Source organism: Fistularia commersonii, chromosome 2 (assembly GCF_037954325.1).
Source record: "Fistularia commersonii isolate RoL2024-O1a breed Wild chromosome 2, RoL_Fcom_v1.0, whole genome shotgun sequence".
Lineage (NCBI taxonomy): Eukaryota > Metazoa > Chordata > Actinopteri > Syngnathiformes > Fistulariidae > Fistularia > Fistularia commersonii.
Window position 1 is genome coordinate 2,334,581 of NC_141285.1, and position 21,562 is coordinate 2,356,142.

A 21,562-nucleotide genomic window follows, 5' to 3' on the forward strand; every position below is an offset into this window, starting at 1 on the left:
CTTTTCCTCACAAGTTCCTCGTTCCAGAATTCTATGTTTTGCCTCCTCTCACAAGTTCCTTGTTCCTGAGACTCCCACGACCCCGATCGCCTTTCCTTGTTAGTTCCTGAGACTCCGATCGCTCCGAAAGCCGGAAGTCTATGAGTCGCCTTTCCTTGCAAGTTCCTCGTTCCAGAAATTCGACATCTCGCCTTTCCTCGCAAGTTCCTTGTTCGAGACTCCCACGACTCTGGCCGCCTTCCCTTGTTGGTTCCTGAGACTGCGATCGCTCCCAAGTCCAAAAGTCTACGATTCGCCTTTCCACGCAAGTTCCTCATTCCAGAATTCGACATCTCACCTCTTCTCGCAAGTTACTCGTTCCAATATTCAATGTCTCGTCTTTTCCTTGTTCCTCGTTCCCGTGAGTCCCTCGACCCCGATCGCCTTTCCTTGTTAGTTCCTGAGACTTCGATCGCTCCCAAGTCCAGAAGTCTGATTCCCCTCTCCTTGTAGGTCCCTTGTTCCAGAATTTGACATCTCGCCTCTCCTCACAAGTTCCTTGTTCAAGACTCCCCCAACTCTGATCGCCTTCCCTTGTTAGTTCCTGAGACTTCGATCACTCCGGAGTCCAGAAGTCTACGACTCACCTTTCACCACAAGTTCCTGAGTCTCCCGAGACACAACCCCAAAGGCAACCTGGATCCGGCATCCGTTCACTTCCCCTGTAAATAAACCCCTTAAAACGCCTTCCCTCCTCAGAGTGTTTTTGCATTCAGGTTAGCTTCCCTGCTAAAAATCATGACACCAAAATAAACAAGAGTGAAGAAGATATGAGGAGACCATCAAGCAATGATGAAGGGATGTAAGTAACGGGATAGGAAGAGTAGGGAGGATGAGAAGAGTACAGCTACATTTCTTTTTTATCATTTTTGTTTCTTTTTTTCCCCAAAAACCTAAATACCTAAAGTCGCTCTAACATGGTGATTCGGAGTGAATGGTTGTATTTCTCTATATGTGATCCCAAAGTGCAGGATAAGCGGTACAGAAGGTGAAATATTGTATTTTTGCTGGGTTGATGTCTTGAACTGAAGTTGAAATTGACTGCGAATCACCTCCAGGGTCCAGGCGGACGTTCCCGTAAATCCAGATTAAAGAAATAATTTCGGGCCTCCGCACGCCTGGATGCCCCGTTCTTTTGTCCAAGTGTGCGACACGATGCCAAAGAAAATATTTGGGTAAATCGGGCAGCTATATTTACACAGTCGTTACATCGAACGTAGCTCTCTATCATGAGGTTTCCAAAATCGAGGGGGGCGAAAATGAGATGTAGCTCCGCGTCCAAAGCAGAGAGCTCTTTCATAACCGTTTCACACAAAGTAGGCGATGACACGAAGGTTTTACCGTCCGTTATTAACGTTGCACTCGATCTTGCGCACTTTTCTGCCTGACTCACGGCTGCCGAATTGTGTTGTTTAATTTTACGCCGCAGTTTGTTTGAAAAACAATAGTTAATGTAATCGCAACCCTCTGCGTTCAGCCGGTGGACACACAAGGATGCATTTCTTGAGAATTTTTTTTTTTTTTATTCAGGAAAAACTTTTTTTTTTTTTTTTTTTGTTTCTTTTGCATGAATCTCTTCATGAGCATTTTAACGAAAAAAAAAAAAAATCACATGTTGAAGAGCCAGAAACTGGCAAAACCACTTGTGTAATACATGGAATAAATTATGTCCGACTTCCATTTTTTTACTGCTTCGGAGTCCAAAACAATGTCTTGCTTATATCGATGTGGAAAACCTTCAACACAAAGACTCCTGGCGTTTGCCACATTGGTAAAACGTGCCTTTTTTAACTCCGGCCCCGCAGCTTCATCTGCTGTTCGTTTTTTAACAACATACCTGACTTTGAATGCAGAATTGATACCGAATGCTGGCAGTTACTGTTAGCAGTCCTGACTCATTGCTGGTAAGTACATGCCACGGCTGACTTGTTGACGATGACAAACCTGTAATTGCCTTCGGGATGCAAAACCAAACTCTTGGTGGTGGTATGAGAAAGCATCACTGTGAGCGTTACCATTTCAACCACAACTTTGTTAAGTGACCTGGACCGGGACGTCAGTGTTTGAAAAATTGGAATTTTCAACATGTGAGTATGACAAGTAGCACAGACATTTAATTTAATTTAATTTAATTTAATTTAATTTAATTTAACTTTATTTTATTTTATTTTTATTTTATTTTATTTTAACTTTATTTTATTTTATTTTATTTTATTTTATTTTATTTTATTTTATTTTATTTTATTTTATTTTGTTTTACAACTTTGTTAAGTGACCTGGACCGGGACGTCAGTGTTTGAAAAATTGGAATTTTCAACATGTGAGTATGACAAGTAGCACAGACATTTAATTTAATTTAATTTAATTTAATTTAATTTAATTTAATTTAATTTAACTTTATTTTATTTTTTTTAATTTTATTTTATTTCCTGTTATTTTATTTTATTTTATTTTATATCATTTTATTTTATTTTATTTTGTTTTATTTGGGTGATTAGTATGACCGTTTAAAGATGACCGAACTAGGGTGGATTTTCTCTGTTGTGGACATTTCAAAAGGTCCGCAAAACAAAACACTGAGGTGTTTGGGTTCCTAACGTCCTCCAGATGAGATGTTTTATGGAGATTCTCCCAAAATCGTCCCTTATTTTGGGAGAATCTTACTGCTGATGGGCACATTGTCACCCAGTTCCATGAAAAAAAATTCATTCATTCATTCATTCATTCATTCATTCATTCATTCACATATATCAATAAACAAACATTTCCTTGTTCATTCCCATGTCTGGACAATATAGGGTAGAGGACACTCAAGGTCAAACTCAAGGCCTAAGGGCCAAATGAGGCAACGCCACGTCATTTTATGTGGCCCGCAAAAATGTCTTAAAATAAAAGTCAAACGCATGCATTGACCGTAAACTGTGAATGTCCAGGAAGAGAAAAGTTGATGCAGATGGAAGGCTGTTTCAAGAAAGACGCAAAAGATGATGCACGGCTTTGCTTCAAGGAGAAAAAGCGGTATGTCTTTTGCGTCGGCTGTCAAAGAGTACAATCAATGTCAGCATTATGACACCAAACGCGGAGCTAAGTATGCTAAAGTTAGCCTTCCAGAAAAACAACAAATTGTCTAAGAATTAAAAGCCAAATTACGATGGCAGCAGAACGTGTTTATCGAAGCCGCATCCAAAAAAACTTAGCAGCAGCGGTACGCTGTGGTGGTATGCTTGTGGATAACTGGAGAAATTTGAGGAAACTCATGTAAATATGGGGAAAACATACAAAGTCCATCCCAAAAAAAACGTCTGAAAACGAACCGGGGACCTTCTCGCTGCGAGGCGGAAGTGCGAAGCACTTGCAAGCTTCACGTGTCCAGAAGGAAGCCACAGAATACGATTCGTTTTTTGATTCAGCCGTAGACGTGTTAAACACCTCAGAAAGACGATATTTTAACAGCATCAAAACCGAGGATTGGATCTACGGTCATGGCGGAGTGGAGAAACAATTTAGATTCCGCTGGACGGATTTCCGAGGAAGCTCATGGCGTCGTGGTCGGTATGAAAGACCAATATTGGGAAATATCGAAGTCAAAGTCAGCTTTACTGTTAATTTCTACACATGAATTGGGCAAGAACACGTTTCTCACAATCCCACAGTGACAAAACAAAATAGTAATAATAATAATAGTGAATATAGTATATGACGTGAGATAGTAACAGCAGAGGTTTTTTTTTTTTTTTTTGTTTGTCTGTTTTTTGTACAGTTTAGCACAAAGGTCAGTAAGTAGTACCATAACGGTATATGGTGCAATAGCAGCATGACAGTTTTCTCTATGACAGCGCAAAGTAGCAGTGGTGCCAAAAAAAAAAAAAAAAAAAAAAAAAAATCCGACATTGCATTAGCTTTGCCACGTTGCGTCGTCCGCTTCCGAAAAAGGCTCGCCGGTGTCAAAGCGTGTCGCTCAAGGGCTTCCATTGCAGGGGGCCAACTAGCGAATCCCAGAGCATACATGTCTTCAATTAACTCCACGACATACCGATGGCTTAAGCAATCCCCGAATCCAATGCATTGTGCAACATCTTTTTTTGTGAAATTATTCCTGGCTTATTTTCCCGATGCCCCCCTACTCCCACCCTCCATTTTTTTTTTTTTTTTTTTTTTTTGTCTGGATTTAAAATTCTGGAGTTTCCGAGGTTTAGCGGTCTTCCCGAATGAGAAGATAGTAGTTTGCGCTCCGCTTGCAGATCGCATACCAGTCCCGGCGTGAGCTCGACGATGAGATCACGACGGGGGCGACGCAACAAAAACGCTAAAAGCGCTTTCCTCACCACCGCTGTTTAACCGGTGCTAAATAACACCTATGTGAGTTAAATAGAGGGCGTCTGGGGCGACCGTAAGTTGTCGCGCAAACAGACTCCCATTGGATCCAAGTGGAAGACTCTGCAAATCATTACATGGCTACTTATTACTGCGGTGCATCTGTCACATGAAATATAAGAGTTTGGGGGAGAAGGTGGATTAGGAAGATGGGGGCGAGCCAGGCTAAACCTTCCCCTGGAAAGAAGGAACATGTTGTATCTGCTTGTTGCTTTATATTATTGGGACTTTTTTGGGACACGTATTCTTATTTTTGTACATTTTTGATTGAAATACAAGTAACCTTTGTTATGCACGCCTCTTCCCTCACCGCCCCCCCCCTTTAAAAAAAAAAAAAAAACCTCTTCAGGGGAATCATCATCATCACCGCAGAGCAGCGGTTACCAAGGTGATGATTTTTTTTTTTTTTTTTTTTTTTAATACTGGAACTAAACTGAAATAAAATTGAATGCAGAGGCGAGACTCGGAACGCTCTAGACTCTCGGGCCTTACGTACATATCCGTGCATGCGCCGGAAATCACGAAGGAAGGGAGAGAGAGGATGTCAGGATTAGTCGCAGCTGCCTTTTTATATATTTATATTTCTATATTTCTATATTTATATTAGCATATCTGACACCGTCCCTCCGCCGATGCTGCAGTGCCGCAGCGCACTGCAGTCTTCAGTCTGCTCTGGTTGCACCAGCCTTCTACAGATTTAACCCCCCCCTACTCCAAAAAAAGGGACCGTCTACAAGATGAACGCAGTTGGAAAGATTTCCAGATGTACAAAAATAATTCGGTCGACGCATGTGTGTGTGTGTGTGTGTGTGTGTGTGTGACTGACAAACAATCGTGAGGCAGTCGGGTCGACTCTGCTGACTCAATATTTTGGATAGCTCTTATCAGATGTCGCAAAGTCAGACAGGGTGAGGCAGGGAGAATGACACACACAAACACACACACACACACACACACATTGGGTAGCCCGACACGAGGCGCGTGGCGGTGTCTTTGCAGCGCGGGTTACTGCGAGCTTGCCGTCACTCACCGCCGCAACTCTACCGAGTCGCGGGAAGCGAGACGGATCCTCAGACATCACGGATCTGCCTGGAAAAGACGGAGGGAGGACGGACGTGCACAGGTGCTGGGAGAGAGGAAGAGAGAGAGGAAAGCTGGGTGAGAAGAGAGAGAGAGAGAGAGAGGAAGAGGGGGAAGGGTGAGGAAGGAGGAGACTTTGCTTCAGAGGCGAATAGGAGTCGAAGAGCAATTCAAAAACAGCTGTCCGGCAGACGTCCCGCTTGACAGAAGTGCAGCCCCGAGGCAGAAGGCAGAAGGCGGTGCAGTGTCAACAAGCCATAGGAGCAACGCCGCAGCTCCCAGAACACACACACACACACACACACACACACACACACACACGCATCGATCGAGGGCTGCAGCCGTTGCCGTGCAACCTGTGCGAGAGTCAAGATTTATCTGAGGTGAGGTGATTTTTTTTTTTTTTTTCTTGGTTTTCTTTTATCCTTTTCCGGACGATACATTCTCTGGGGGTGCGAAGCCGAACTGCGAGGAGCAAAACAAGATCCGGTACCTCTGCGCTTGTAAAAAAAACAACTTTTAATTTTCACCTTTATCTTAATTTTGAACCTCTTTTTTTTTTTTTCGTCTCGCCGTGCGTTTATCCCGACATTCCCTTCGCGTTTCATGTGCTTTTGTTTGCTTTCCGCCCGGTCTCTGCCAAGGATAACGTTGGGGAGTATTTGCCATGCTTGCGGGTGGTAAAGGGAGGAGGGGACGCCAAAGAAAGAAAGAAAAAAAAGGACAGAACAAACACTCCACCCTGCTGTTTGCCGTCGTTCCGGTGCCGACGCGGAAAGCGACGGCCTTTCGGTTGTAATCGAGGCTTTTTTTTTTAATACGACGATCGAAGCTGCCGTTTACCGTCTTCGGTACCGAAACGTGACAAAAATGGAGGCCACGGTTTAGACATTCGAGCAAACTTCCTCGACCGCAGCGGCGGGAGGAATGGAAGTTCGTCTCCCACGCGTTGACGGCCGGACTTGACGTGACACCGGTAGTTTACTTCTTTCCAACTGGGTTAAAGTGAAATGTCAGCACGCCGACGGTAGGAATATTTAGCGGGGAAAAATGGGGAGAAGTCATGTACGGGTCAAAAACAGCGCCGGCGTTTTCTGTCGCGCCGCCGCTAAGAATACACTGACCCATTTATATCGCACGTGACTCCCCGAGGCGCCCCAGAAATACCGGGACGAATCACGAGCCATTAGTTTAATTACGAGATACCGACGTTGCGTTTATCTGCCCCCGAACTTTCATCACCTTATTGGCGTCCCTGAAATAACCGCCCCCGACCTTCCAGACTGATGAAGCAGTGCTTCCATTTTTGAAGTGTCCCCGGAGTCTGATAGCCCGCGGACACGTGGGTTTTATCTGGGAGCGTGCACGTTCCTGCTGGACGGCGAGCCGTTTTAAGGGGACGCCGTCAGACACCCACTTTGGACGGAGGTGTAAACGACAACCGGGAAAAAGCTTTCACGTGCCGGGCCGGGTTCGGAAAAGGAACGGATCTTTGCCGTCGCCCCCAGAATCCACCTGCTCGACTCTTCACGTGTGGATTTATTAAGCCGGCATCCCATAAACTTCCCTCCCAGGATACCCGAAAGCATCTGAAAGGCGCCCCCGCCGCCTGATAACATCTGGCTTTTTCCCTCCGGTGGAAATATGTTTTATCGGAATTAACTCCGGGATCCATGGACTCTGCAGTCACCGCGGGTATTTATCGGCCCACGTTTCCTTCGATCGGCATCTTTACTTTCCCGAATTCGCCTCGAAAACGTCCAGATAGAAACGTGTAAAGCGTTAACCTCCATATAGTTCTTCCTGGCTGCCTTCCAGCGCAAAGCGGCGTTGTTGACGTCACGCACGACACACCGGGGGGGAAAAAAAAAAAAAACGGCGTGCCCCGGGTCAGCCAATAAAAACCGTCTTAGACTTGCTAGCCGTGGCGGAAAGTGGTATAATCGACTAATTTCCTCGGGTCGGCTCAGGTTTTAGATTCTGGAGTCAACACATTTTGCCCGCGCAGGTGTTTCGAGTCGGCGTTGTGTTATTTCAACCTTTTTCTGCTGGAAGCTTCTGGGAATTCCACTATCCTTTGCCAAAAAGTAGCCCGGTCGACCTTTATGTCCTCCGTAAAGGTCGACCTTGAGTAGGATGCGCTCCCACCGCTTATAGATCCATCAATAATCAATAAGTATACATGATTACAAAATGATTCAGCGGTAACCGGCGGATCGAAAACACACAGGAAGAAGGTTTTGGCTCGTCGGGCGAAATTCGTCTCGCCTCTTCGATCCGACGTCCGGTTTCCAACATCAGCTGTCGAGGTCGGGGAGGATTGAGGAGCGGCAGGGAGGAAAAAAAATTAAAAAAAAAAAAAAAAAAAAGGGAAAAGAACGAGTGGGAAGATGTGAAATGGAAAAAAAAAAAAAAAAAAAAAAAAAAACTCGGGCGGAAAGCTTAAGCTAAACAAGTGCGGGATTTGACTTCGCCCCCAGCTTTTCATTAAACACTGCAGCTCCTTCTCCTCCGCTCCCTCCCAGTTCCTTCTCTTCATTACTATTTGCAAACAAACACTCGCTCCTTCCTTCACCCATGTGCCGTGCATTCGAACCCTCTCCTCTATCCGCCGCTTTTTTAAAATTTTTTATTTTCTCCTCGGACTCGCACGTATCCCGCATCCATCGTGACGGGTTGATTGAGAGTCCCCAAAAACAAAAAAAGAAAGGGCATTCCCTGGAAGTAAGTAGGCTGAAAAAAAGGGAAGGCCGGCACCGCGCTAATGTTACCGCTGAATAAACATACCCTACTTAAAGTGTCTCTGATAAGGCCGAAGCAGGAATGTGGATGTTTTCTCGTCTCGGTTTTTCTATCGGTGGCTTCCTCGGCGGCGGTATGCTCAGATGGTCGCTCCTGACGGACCACTCACGAGTAAATATGTCTATAAATGGGCAAGATCTCTTCGCTCGTACCCCCCGTCTCACTCTCTCTTTCCCTTCCTCCGGTCACCGTTTCGGTCAAACCGGTTGGTTTTGCGGGGTGTCGCGAAAAGCTAGTTTTTCCGCCGAGTCGATTCGAAGTCCGCATCGCTTTTTCTCTCCGAATCCACTTGCTCTGTAATCCTTCGGCTTTATCTCTCCCGCCCGATCTCCTTGACCCACCAACCCCCAAAAAAAAGCCCCTTTCTCCTCGTCCATCGTGTGCGTGTCTGAGCGGTAGCTCTTTTCTAAAACAGGCCGCCCCACGTTGATCCCACTAAAGTCCCCCCCCCTCCCGCCCTTTGCTTCTCCTCTCCCGATCTGCAATCCAGCTGTTCCACATTAGCACATCCAGATTTGCGGAGGCCAAAGGACGCTCATGCGAATAGAGCAACAGCTTTCTGCCTTCTAAGATCGCCCAAAAAAAAAAAAAAAAAGGGATGCATTTTTTTTTTTTTTTCTTCCAGGAGTTTATTTCTGGGACTTGTGTTAGTGACCTTGGCCGGTAGTTCGAAGCAGCGGCGAAAAAAACGAAAGGCATTCGTCAGAAGTCTTGTTTTCCCCCGAAAGGATACTGACATACCGTCTTGTTTGTGATTTCAGAGAAGCGCCCGGCAGACCTCTCGCCGCCGATCCCCCTTTTTGGAGTCGTCTTACCTGATTTATGCCGCAGTCGCCGCCGTAGTCTTTGGAGTCGTGTACGACCGAGAATGTAACTTGAGCCTCCCCCCCCTCCCCCCCCTGCGGAACTGTAACTTCCAGAACCCGTAGACCGCCGTCCGTCTGTTCTCCCAAGCATACCCGAGCTTCCGCCGCCGCAGCCATGCCAGCGAAAGCGCCCATTTACCTAAAACCGACCAACAACAAGAAGGGCAAGAAGTGCCGCCTGAGAGACATCCTTTCCCCGGACATGATCAGCCCGCCGCTCGGGGATTTTCGGCACACCATTCACATCGGCAGGGGCGGGGAAAGGGACGCCTTCGGGGACATGTCCTTTCTGCAGGGGAAGTACGAGCTCCTTCCCGGAAAGGGGGACGTCCAACACCAGTACGGCGAGTTTTTGCGGGCGCACAGCACCGGCGACGCCTCCTTTGCCGAAACCCCTTCCCCGGTTCTGAAGAACGCCATCTCCCTCCCGACCATCGGCGGCTGTCAGGCGCTGACCCTTCCCTTGCTGACCGCCACCGTCTTCTCCGTGCCCGCCGAGCCCCTCGGAGACGCGGCTTCCCCCGCCAAATCCGACAGCGTCCAGGAGGTGGAGATCCTTCAGATGGACGCTTTGCTGCGCTCCATAGACGTCTTCGGCGGCGAACCCTCCGCGGGGATCCGGTCGAAGCCCGACGTGCTTCTGGATCTCCTGGAGAAGCCCGAAGCGACGGACGAGGCGAACGGGATAAACGAAAGCCAGACGAGGACGGACGAGCCGTCGTCTCATCGTATCGACGGCGGCGGGAGCTTGAACAGCAACGCCAGCAGCAACAGCTTCGACAGCTGCGACTTCGGCAACAAAATCTGCGACGGTAGCGGAAGCCTCGCCGGCAACTGCGACGGGTACGGGGTCTCGGACGATGACTTCAGCGCGGGATTTAAGCGGGAGCTCTCCAAGTGTAACGGCGAGTGGGTGGACCGGGACAGCGGGGTGGAGGAGGGCCGCATCTGCGATTTCGAGTTGGAGTTCTCCAAAGAGAAGAGCGCCTCGCAGGATTCCCTCGCCCAGGTCGCGGGGTCGTTCCTCTCCCTCCAACTCGATCTGGGACCGTCCATCCTGGACGACGTGCTCAACATAATGGATAAACCCGCAGCGAAGAGCAGGCCTTGAGCTGCAGCGAGGAGCCGGAGGAAGGGGGGGGGGGATTATCCAAGTATCCAAGAAAACAATCAAAATGGTGTCCGGTTATATCATTGTGATGAGCGAGAGCTGCTTATGTTTTTATTGTCAAAACATATAACTATCCTAGCTTCTATGGAGTGTCTTCTTTTTTTTTTTTTTTTTTTTTTATTTTCTCATGTCTAACTGCATGTAGTATTGAGTTACAGCCAGAGCACATCGCCGTCGTGCCTTTTCTTTTTTTTTTTTTTCATTTCTGTAAATACGCTAGGCGGTAGATTTATGCGTCGACCTCCGCGTGACATTCGATGAGACTTTTGCCTTTTTTTTTTTTTTTTTTTTTATCTACACGGACTTTTATTCTCAGGCTTCCCTCGAAAACACGTTACGTTTTGCGGCCTTCGGGTTTAACAAAGCACTATTTTTTTTTTTTTGTTTTGTCGTTTGTCATCTGCGTTTGACTCAACACTATGCATATTTGTGTTTTTTTTTTTTTTTTTTTTTTTTTTTTTTTTTTCAAAAATGTAACACGAATAAATTCGTAAAATTGGTCCATCCCGCACGATTTCTTGCAAGGGATCAGTTTTTGCGAAGAAAAAAAAAAAAAAAAAAAAAAAAGGGTCCGCCGGAACGAGAGGGGAGGGAAGAAAAAAAAAAAAAAAAAAAAAAAAAAAAAAGCGCCACAGAAAGAAGGATAGAATGGATTTATTTTCTCGCCTCTGACATTCCTCGCATTCTGCCTCCTTGCCCTGCAGTGGGAGCACCGGTGGGCCTTCGTCTGCCCCCGCCAGGCGCCGGCCACATTTGTTTGCGGATGGGACAAGCTAGCGGACGGGAGGAGGGCGGTCTTTGGAATTCCCTGCATTCCAGCCACAGAGCACAAGTGTCCACGACCAGACATAAATCAGCTGTTCGGACCGAAGAGGGAGGGCTTCGGTCTTAGAGACACGATATCCTCCCTCCTCGTGTGTGTGTGTGTGTGTGTGTGAACCACACACTTGAAACCCAAAGGCAAACTTTGTTCGGCGCTGAGAGATTGATGCGTCCCTTTCCTTCTGTCTTGTTACAAATAAGACATGTTTACCCAGCGGTGTTAAAGAGCAGGAGCGGTTACCCGAACGTTCAGTTCTCTTGAACCCGACCCTCCTCCGAACCCCCGCGGGGCCCGTCGGCTCAGACACATTTAGGCGTAAGTCAAACCAGACCCTCGAAACGTCCGACGCCACGCGCCACCGTGTCCCGCCTGGAAGCCCGAAACCGTCTGGAGCCGCGCGGATTTTTCCCCGATATCGCCGACCGTCGTGAAAACAGATGTCGCGAGATAATCCACGTAACGGCTCCCCCGCCGTCGGAAAATCCCGGTATTTAGTTCGCGTAGCACCTACACGACAACCTGAGTAATGAAAACCTTCGCCGTCAAGATAATTACAGTTCTTATACCTGCAATCGTACATCATCGACTTGATGACAGGCTTCGTCTGTCGGGAGAGAAGCCCGAGCGAAACTCCCTTCGGATTACAAAAGAAACGACGAGCGCCGCAGCTTTTGCGCGTTGTGTAACATATGAGCGTTTCTGCTGGGGGTTGCCAAAGATCTCTGGCTCGGGAAAACACACACACACACACACCAGGAAATTCCAGCATTTTCAGAAACCCAATACAAATACCGAACATATGCTACTCCGCGAACGCCGCCGCCGCCGCCGCCGCGATCGGCGCGCGTGAGGTCAGCACATTTTGGCTAATTTAAAGTGAAGGGTGGAATTTTCTTATTATTTTTTTATTATTACACCGCTAAATTTTGCCTTACGAACACTTCCTGTCCTTACAAACGCCTCGGGTTCTTTCGTTTCCACGGGATTCCGGAGGGGCCGCATGCGAAGTGTTTCCCGCTTTCTCTCCTCCCTTTGTTTTTTTTTTTTTTTTCCCCCTCGCCGCCGTCCTGAAGTTTAAAGAAACTTTAACTCAGACGTCCAAAGACGGGTTCGGACGGAAACACGGTCCGACGGCTCGGAGAATTATAAATCGCCTGTTTTACTACGATCGGTCTTTCTCTGTTCACCCGCCGTTTTTTATTCATATCCGTTTCTCGAATCCTCGCCCGTGAAGTCGAAGCGGCCGGTCAGAAAAACCCGTGACGAACCTCCGATGACGTCGTGGTTATTTTGCGGACGCTTTCCAGACGTCGACGTGAAGGTCGGCGGTTCGATGCCGCGGCGTCCTCGGTCACGACCCCGTCTGACGCCGCCTCCCGCGAAAACGCCGTACGACCGGAAACATAAAAAAATGTAATCATTTCAGAAATTACGAGCTGTTATGCTACGCTATAAAAACACGGTGACGCGGCTTAAAAAGAACATTCAAAATATTCAAACGTTTTATCATGATTAAGTAAGCGGCCAATGTAAATGTACCTTTATGTGAAGCGAATAACTATGCATATAATAAGTAAATAATCCAGACAGAGAGCATATGTCTTTATGGTGCGGATAAATCATTCAAAAACATTTCAGCGCCGCACTCCATCAGGTCAGTGATCCGGTTTCCCCGGCTAAGGTGAAGTTGTCAGTTCACAGATGAATAAGCTTCAGCCCGGAGGCCGGCCTGCCAAAGAAAGCACGGCTCGGAGCCGTCAAAATTTTTCCACCCGAGCTTCACGACGGAGGCGCATAATGCTCGCACTGTCTTTCACACGGAGGTGTCGGCGAAGGAGCCCTCCGGTAGGACCGACGAAAGCGCCGTCGGGCGGATGAGAGGGGAAAAGTTAATAAGACATTTCCCCCCGAATGGGGACGGGGGGGGGTGCAAGATAAAGGTCCTGTTGTAGTTACCTGCTGTAAATGCTCTGCCAGAAAGTGAGCCCGAACGGAACGAGGGTAATATTCACGGGGATGCCCGTGACAAACGAACCCCTCCTGGAAATATAACGGTAAAATGTCTCTTTTGCTGGCGAAAAAAAAAAAAAATGATTTAGTGTCGATCAATCCGCCGCCGGTTCCAAAATCGAATACCAAGACCGTGACAGCTACGGCCCGAGTTGTAGACTTTTTCTTGGGAACGTTTACTTTGGGTTGCCGAGCGTGAATTTTGGACTCAACTGTTCTTCAGATGTGCTGATTTAGCAACGCCGGCGCCGCTAAAGACAACAGGAGAGCGCGAGCGCTTCTTCTCGACGCCTGGATAAAATGAACCCCAACAGGGGTTTGACGCAGTGCAGATACGATTGAAAGTCCGCGAGCGATTCGGCAGCCGGCGGGAACTCTTTGGGTCCGGCGCAATGTTGACTGTTGTTGGGCTGACGGTTGCCATAGCGAGGGGAAGTTTGTATCTCCGGCACGTGCCGAAACTGGGGCGAGAGTTAAACAGAGCGGTGTCACCTCGCAGGCGCCGGAATACCACCGTGACAAAACCCAGGCACGTTTTTAATCAGGGTGGCGAAGCAGCTGTCGTAGCCCTGAATATATTCTCTATTTAACCATAATCGCCACAAAGCCGCCGGTATCCTCGAAGTTATACCCGGTAATCAGTGCTTAGCTCTTTTTAAAAAAATCGGCGGAGCCACATTCGTCCGAAAGTGTCGGCTTTCTACGCTCCGACTTTGTTTCCACCGACAAACAGCCTCTGATGATCGGACTAATCCGGGTATTTAGGGTGAATCATTCAACGTGGTGGCGTCGGACACTTCGATGAACTATGAAGCTAATTTAACCCGGGAATTCAACGTGCGATCGTCGGCGCTGTAAATTTTCCAAACGGACGCTTCGCCGCGGTTCGACATTCGTAAATATACCGCCCGCCTTGTTATTTATATTTATTCATTTTGACTCCTGTCAGGGAAGAATGAGGCTGTGACTAATCCCGCTATTGGCCGGTAATATTTTCTCTTTGCGTCCTTCTAAGGGAGTGCAAGGCAAAACCAAAAGCTCGGATGACTTGAGTCATTCTTAAATCACCCCCGTCTATTTTGCGTCTATGTTCAAATGGCATCCCCCCAACTCGGGGTAGCAACTGCCCATTAATGTGTCCTAGACGGTCTATATTCACCAATAGGAGGTATTTATACATCTGCTCTTTGCAGCATTTCCTCCAAACACCCCTCTGCGAATTCCTCCGATGCCATGCAGAAGGAGGGGCTCGGGGTCGAGGGGGTATATCCCCTTATAGTAAAGGGTGACATCACCTCCCACCTTTTTTTTTTCTCCTCCCGTGGATCAACAACATCTCTGGTACCCTAATGAGATGTAGTCTACCTCTTGGATCCAGTCACAAGGCCAGGTCACTGAGTTGTCCTGGGAGTGGCGTTTATTGGCGGATGCATGCCATGGCTATGAATAGTGCCCAAGTTGCTGAATATTCTCTCTTTAGCGATGTGGAATTTTTAAGGGTCACTGGAACTTGAGTGCTGAGTAATTCCTCTGCTGAATAGCTCTTTCTTAAAATGTGAACCGCCGTCGTCTGTTCGTAGCGCGGTCGTCTGATTCCGAGGAGCTACGTTACCTGAAGAGATGGGATATATAATTTGCCGTTTACAGTTGTCTGTCATAATCACGCCCAAAAAAACTAGGCAACCAGGACTTCCAAAACCTCCCGATGCACTGAACCGGTTTTCAAATTCAACAAATTAATAAAAAAAACTCCATCGTCACCAAACTGTTTAAGAGTTGACTTGGATGAATGTCTGTGGAGGTTCTCAGCAATCCAGGTCGTGGTGAATTCTTATCGAAATCTTCTCGTCGGGGCAATTGGACTCGAGTTTCTTCCCTTGAAGACGTTTCATCCCTCCTCCCAGAGGCTTCTCATGAACTATGGGAAATTTCCGGATATAAGTGCCAGGGTTTTGGGCGGGTCTAGGTTATGGTGGCTTGTTGCGTAAACGGAAGAGTTGACCTGCAGAAACTATGTGTAAGGGGTGTTGTTATGCTATCGGGGGCGTCGTTCGTCGGGGCAACTTTGTGGGATTACCCGGACTGCAATGTAAAAAGCTAAAGTTAAACAAATGGTTATTGGATCCAGGAAATGAGGCTCATGCGGACTTGGATGACCCAAAATCGACAATCTGCAAACCCGAGGGCGGTTGTATCTTTTTCAACCTTATAACCTCACGGCAAGAAGGTCCCTGGTTGGATTCTGACAGGTAGGACTTGCTGCAGTCCAGAAGGTTCATCAGAGACCCCGAATTTCTCAGATTTCATTCATTTTCAATCACCAATAAGTCAGTATTACCCACAATTCAATGGCATCTATGAAGCAGACAATAATACTTGAAGAGACATGTATCACAATCTTGGTTTTCTATGGCGGTGGTGATGGGCAGAAAGTCGAAGGTCCCTGGTTGGACTCTGTGAAGAGTTTGCATGTTCTCCCCATGTCTGCATGTGTTTCCTCCATCAGTGTCAAAACTAGAAGGTTCACCGGAGACCTTATGATGCCCAGACGTGTAAATGCTTGAAAGTCTCTGCAAACGGCCTGGTGGCCAATCCAGGGTTTATTCTGCCTCTCGCCCAACGACGGCCGCCGATAGGCTCCGGCATCCCCGAGTTCAGGATAAAGGTTGTACATATGAATGGACAAGTCGATACTACTACATTTAAAAGTACAGTATTTCTTGGTCTGTACGAAAGGACCGTCAGAACAGTTGCCACAGTGACCTCCTCAAAACTTGAAGTTCAGAGTTGACAATTTTTATCACATTGTACAACCTCAAAAATAGATACTTGAGTATTTACAGTAAAATGAGTGGACTTTCTGACATCATTAAGTTCATTTATTCAATACTTATGTCTGTGAAAAGTGAACGTTGTTCTTGGTTACGTCCTACAAACCCAACAGATTTCATTGGATGACTCATCTACTTTGCAAGAAAAATACCTTGGCTCTCAAACGTTAGCCTCCTGTTCTTTTTCAATGGAACTGTGTCTGGTCTGTTGATAACGCAACGAATTCCCGACTGCCTTATTTATTACAACGGGAATGACTCAATGCTGACCTCGCCGAGACTTTACAGTAGTTGATCACAGTAATGTGGTTTCAATATCCAGGGATTTGCTCATATTTTATTCCGCTGGATACATTTATAAAACTTTAACCTTGCTGGAGTTAAAGTGTCTCTGGTAAAACACTGATAAATGTCCAAGCGTAATTTAAAGCGAGTGAAAATGAAAATAGACGTGAAGAACCACAGCACAGTTCATTTTGAAATAAAATTTCCGATTGATGTACTTAGCTAAATAATCGAACTGAAATTGACGGTCCCAAGTGTGATCGACCGACGACCGGTCCAGAGTGACCGCCGCCTCTTGTCCAATCACAACTGGTCCAGCTTGAGCACAGGATGTGGGATGATGAATGACTGGATGAATGGATCTAATCCAAGCCAAATCATATAATAATGTCCACGGATGTTGTTTGGATTCAAAGAGTACCACAGATGCAGTATTTGCTTTGAGAATGCTGGCAGAGGAGTACAGAGAAGGTCAGAGGGAGCTGCATTGCGCTTTTGTAGACCTAGAAAAAGCAGCTGACAGGGTGCCAAGAGAAGAACTGGGGTATTGCATGAGGAATTCTGGAGTGGCAGAGAAGTATGGTGCAGGACATGTATGCTCGCTGTGAGACAGTGGTGCGGTGTGCTGTAGGGGTAACAGAGAAGTTCAAGGTGGAGGTGGGACTCCATCAGGGATCTCTGAGCCTCCACTTGTTTGCAGTGGTGACAGATGAGGTGAGACAGGAATCTCCATGAACCATGATGTTTGCAGATGACATTGTGATCTATCGTGAGAGCAGGGAACATGTTGAGAAGAAAACCTTGAGAGGTGGAGGTATGCTCTGGAACGGAATGATGGTTCGATACAGCGAGACAGAATATATGTGTGTGAATAAGAGGAACCCAAGTGGAACGGTGAGGCTACAGGGGGTGGAGAACAAGAAGGGGTAAGACTTCAGGTCCATATGGTCAACAGTCCAGAGCATCAGAGAGTGTGGAAAAGAGGTAAATAAACTGGTCCAAGCAGGTTGGAATGGGTGGAGAAAAGTGTCAGGGACACTATGCGATAGAAGACTATCCGCCAGAATGAAAGAAAAGGTAGACAAGACAGTGACAATGACAAAAAGGCAGGAGGCAGAGCTGGAGGTCGCAGATATGAAGATGTTGATGTTCTCCATGGGAGTGACCAGGATGGATAGGATCAGGAATGAGTCCATCCGAGGAACAGGAGATGTTAGATGTTTCGGAGAGAAGGTCAGAGAAGCCAGACTGAGACGGTTGGGTCAGAGGAGGTATAGTGTCAGTAGACGGATGCTGGAATTGGACTTCTAGAGGATTTGTGGACATAGTGAGAGAGGACATGAAGGTAGCTGGTGTGAGAAGGAAGGGTTAGATGGAGAAGGTTGATTCGCTGTGGCGACCCTTCAAGGGAAAAGCCCAAAAGAAGAGAAGAAGATGTTGTTTGGATTGAAGACTTTAACCGCTTCAGCGCCATCCCGTGCAACAGTTCTCCGACCCTGTCTTATTAAAAAAAAGGTGAATAACTTTACCCTGATCCGCTGTTTTGGACCAGCATGGGGCGAAACGGCTCGGAGAAAGCGGGAGTGCATGAATGCACCGAACGTCGAGGTCAGAGACCTGCATTCCTGCCACGGTGGCCTAGAGCCTCCAGGATCCTGCCTTTTAAGGTAAGACCCCACTCTGGTGTCTGCATCCCCGTGCAGGCATGACTCCTCGGCCTCCCGGGAGGTTCGGAAGGGGATTCGCCGTGTTCCCTCCGGAGCCTCCTTTCTAAACGTTGTCACCAGCCAGTCATGCGATCACATCTGAGGGAAATTTCTTTCTCTTTCTGGCCCCTAAAAAGAAACAGCAGCTGGCAGATGTTCGTTTTATGCTTTGTTTGGAGGATCTTTAGCACGGCGGTAGTAAAGTGGAGCAACAACACGCATCGCGGATGTTCTATCTTAGAAAAAAAAAAGAGGTGTGAATAGCATCGACGATGTTCTCATAACGCCGTGACGCCTTTTCCCGCTCTCAAGGGTCGCCTTGTGCTCCCACCTGAAAAACACGTCTGCGAAATTCATCTCGTTTCCATCGGACGCTGTGGGGAGTAAAGCAATACAACGGCTCGGACTTTTTTAACTGGATTGTCAATCACCGTTAGCGCCGAGGAGCCCTGGCTCCCTTCAACCCCCCGCCCCCTTTAACATGGAGAATGTCTTGGACGGCGGCCTGGAATGCACCAGGATCAACATTAGATCTACCAGGAGATTTAACGGCGAACAATACGAAACGGAGTCGATGTCTGGATGGAGAAACCTCTGATGACTGAATAACTCAAAGCAGAATGCTACATTTTATAGTTCCCTGGAGGAGGAATATGAATGAAGCATGAGGAGGTGAAACAGTCAAATGTGCGAGGTATCGGCGGGCAGGCGCTGCCGTTGGAATTTTAGCGGGTAAGCTAATTTTTTCCAAAACGAGGCGACGCGTCTTTGCCTTGAATCTGATGGCGGGTTGCTTCTTATGTAAGCGACCTTTCCCAGGGATCAAGGGATCAGGAGGTCGTCGGGTCCCTTTTCTTGAAGGAGGGGAAAATACCAACCATGAAGGCTGCCAGATGCTAACTTGTTTTTTTTTTTTTTTTTTGGACTGCAAGCACTTTGAGGAAACAGGAGAAATTGCGGGGAATTTTCTGAACACCGGTTGGTCGGACTCGGTGACCCCGGAGCGGACGAGGCCTTCGGGACCTGCCACTCTGTGTCGGCTTGACACGTTAGCTAATATTTGTTCGGATAAAGAATCCGCTCTCCGGTAGGACTATTTATGAGCGATCGCGAAGTAGGAAGCAAGAATGTGACTCTCCGCCGTTGGTCTTTTTTTTCTGAGTCCATTCTACTGCTCGAGACATTTTGCAATCGTTGTTTATATTGGACTCGTTGTTTATACACTGTGAGTAAAAAAAAAGGGTGTTTTACAGGAATTCGCTGTCTTCTGGATGGCGATGGAGGGGTGTTACACATCTGACCCTTAAAAAACAATAACTCCATGGACACTTGAAATCCTAAAAGCAGTAGCTACTCAAGTCCAATATTGAATATTAGATATAAAAATGATTTTATATCCAAATCGGTTGATAGTTGTGATCTGGCCATTTTGTTTCCGTACCTTAGCCTCACCGCAAGAAGTACCGTGGTTCCATTCCGACAGAGGGCCTCCCTATGTGGAGTCTCCATGTTCTCCCCGTGTCTGCATAGGTTTCCTCCGGCCTCTACAGTTACTGTTCATCTCTTCTGGGTGGATCCCCATCTTCTCCACATTATTCTCTCCAGAATTCTGTATTTCCCCCATCGTTCCTGAGACTCCTGCCACTCCGATCGCCTTTTCTCGCAAGTTCCTAGTTCTCGAGACTCCTGTGACTCCAATTGCCTTTCCTTGTTAGTTCCCAGTTCCTGAGACTCCCGCGACTCTGATTGCCTTTCCTAGTTCCTGAGACTCCTTTGACTCCAATATCCTTTCCTTGTTAGTTCCTAGTTCCTGAGTCTCCCATGACTTTGATCGCCTTTCCTTGCGAGTTCCTAGTTCCTGAGACTCCTGCAACTCCGATTGTCTTTCCTTGCAAGTTCTTTGTGCCTGAGACTTCCGCAACTTCGATTGCCTTTCCTTGCAAAATTCAAGTCCCAGAGACTCCCACAACTCCAATCACCTGTCCTTGCAAGTTCCTCCTGAGAGTCCTGGGACTCTGATTGCCTTTCCTCACAAGTTCCTAGTTCCCGAGACTCCTGTGACTCCAATTGCCTTTCCTTGTTAGTTCCCAGTTCCTGAGACTCCCGCGACTCTGATTGCCTTTCCTAGTTCCTGAGACTCCTTTGACTCCAATATCCTTTCCTTGTTAGTTCCTCGTTCCTGAGTCTCCCATGACTTTGATCGCCTTTCCTTGCGAGTTCCTAGTTCCTGAGACTCCTGCAACTCCAATTGTCTTTCCTTGCAAGGTCTTTGTGCCTGAGACTTCCGCAACTTCGATTGCCTTTCCTTGCAAAATTCAAGTCCCAGAGACTCCCACAACTCCAATCACCTGTCCTTGCAAGTTCCTCCTGAGAGTCCTGGGACTCTGATTGCCTTTCCTCACAAGTTCCTAGTTCCCGAGACTCCTGTGACTCCGATTGCCTTTCCTTGTGAGTTCGTAGTTCCCGAGACTCACGCAACTCTGATCGCCCTTTCTCGCAAGTTCCTCTTTCCTGAGACTCCCACGACTCCGACTGCCTTTCCTTGTTAGTTCCTGAGACTCCAATCACTCCCAGTCTATGAATCACCTTTCCTCGCAAGTTCCTGAGACTCCCATGATGCGACCCCAGAGGCAACCCGGATCCAGCCAAATCACCGGCTCACTTACTTTTTTAAATAAACCCCTTAAAACACCTTGCATCCGGGTCAGGTACTTTCAATTAAATCACGACAGATTTGTTGATCATAACATACCCCATAATGACAGCTTGGACATGCTAAGGCTAAGGACATGCGAAGCAGTTTAGCTAATGAACAAATGAATGAATGAATTACTGTTATTTTGTACTTAATTATGTTTTACTTCTAACAAGCAATGCATCGCACAAACATTCTATCAACTTGTGTCGACACTTCAGGGGGCATCTTAAAAAGGCCAGTCATTTTTTTTGAGTAAACAAAGCACTGATCAGTGCTCCTATGTGCACGTATTACCGATTCTGCAAGCATTTCCTATATCATCACCTTCTTAAAATGATCACCTCGGTCATCACTTGACCACATTTTTCCCCCTAAGTCAACTCCTTATTCAACCACAGCTTTTTTGTGATTTCTTAAAAACTTGAAACAATAGTGATTGTTTTAAGAAGGCGACGTTGAATCACTCAAACCGCAAATTATTACTCAGCACCTCGGCTCCTGTGTAATCCACCGACCGGAAAAGATGCCCGGTTGTGTGTGTGTGTGTGTGTGTGTGTGTGTGTGTGCGCGGTATGAAAGGCTGGCAGTGGCCAACCGAGAGCTGAGCATTTCTGGAGCGACTCTTCGCTAACAGGACATTCCTCGGAATGCGTTATACAACATATGGCTTTTTGACGCACGCCAGCATTTTGGAGTTCAGATGCAGTCAGAAATCATGTGAGACGTTTGGGAAAAGTCACCACGTGACTTCCAACACATTCTCCAAGCATGGAATTATAAATCTGTATATAGCACTTCAAATTCGAACACCCTTCATGAGCTTCACCACATCAGACGGGCGCTAGCATCCCGACATGACAAGCGATGGGAGCTGGAG

At 47.1% G+C, this 21,562-nt stretch overlaps 1 protein-coding gene across 1 annotated transcript; it reads left to right on the forward strand.

Moving 5' to 3' along the window:
• The first annotated feature begins 5,656 nt into the window (after positions 1 to 5,656).
• Positions 5,657 to 10,832, forward strand: cdc42ep3 (CDC42 effector protein (Rho GTPase binding) 3). Its single transcript, XM_086164246.1, has 2 exons — positions 5,657 to 5,876; positions 9,057 to 10,832. Exon 2 carries the CDS (start codon positions 9,277 to 9,279, stop codon positions 10,270 to 10,272), a length of 996 nt encoding a protein of 331 aa, XP_086020372.1. The 5' UTR covers positions 5,657 to 5,876; positions 9,057 to 9,276; the 3' UTR covers positions 10,273 to 10,832.
• Positions 10,833 to 21,562: the final 10,730 nt, after the last annotated feature.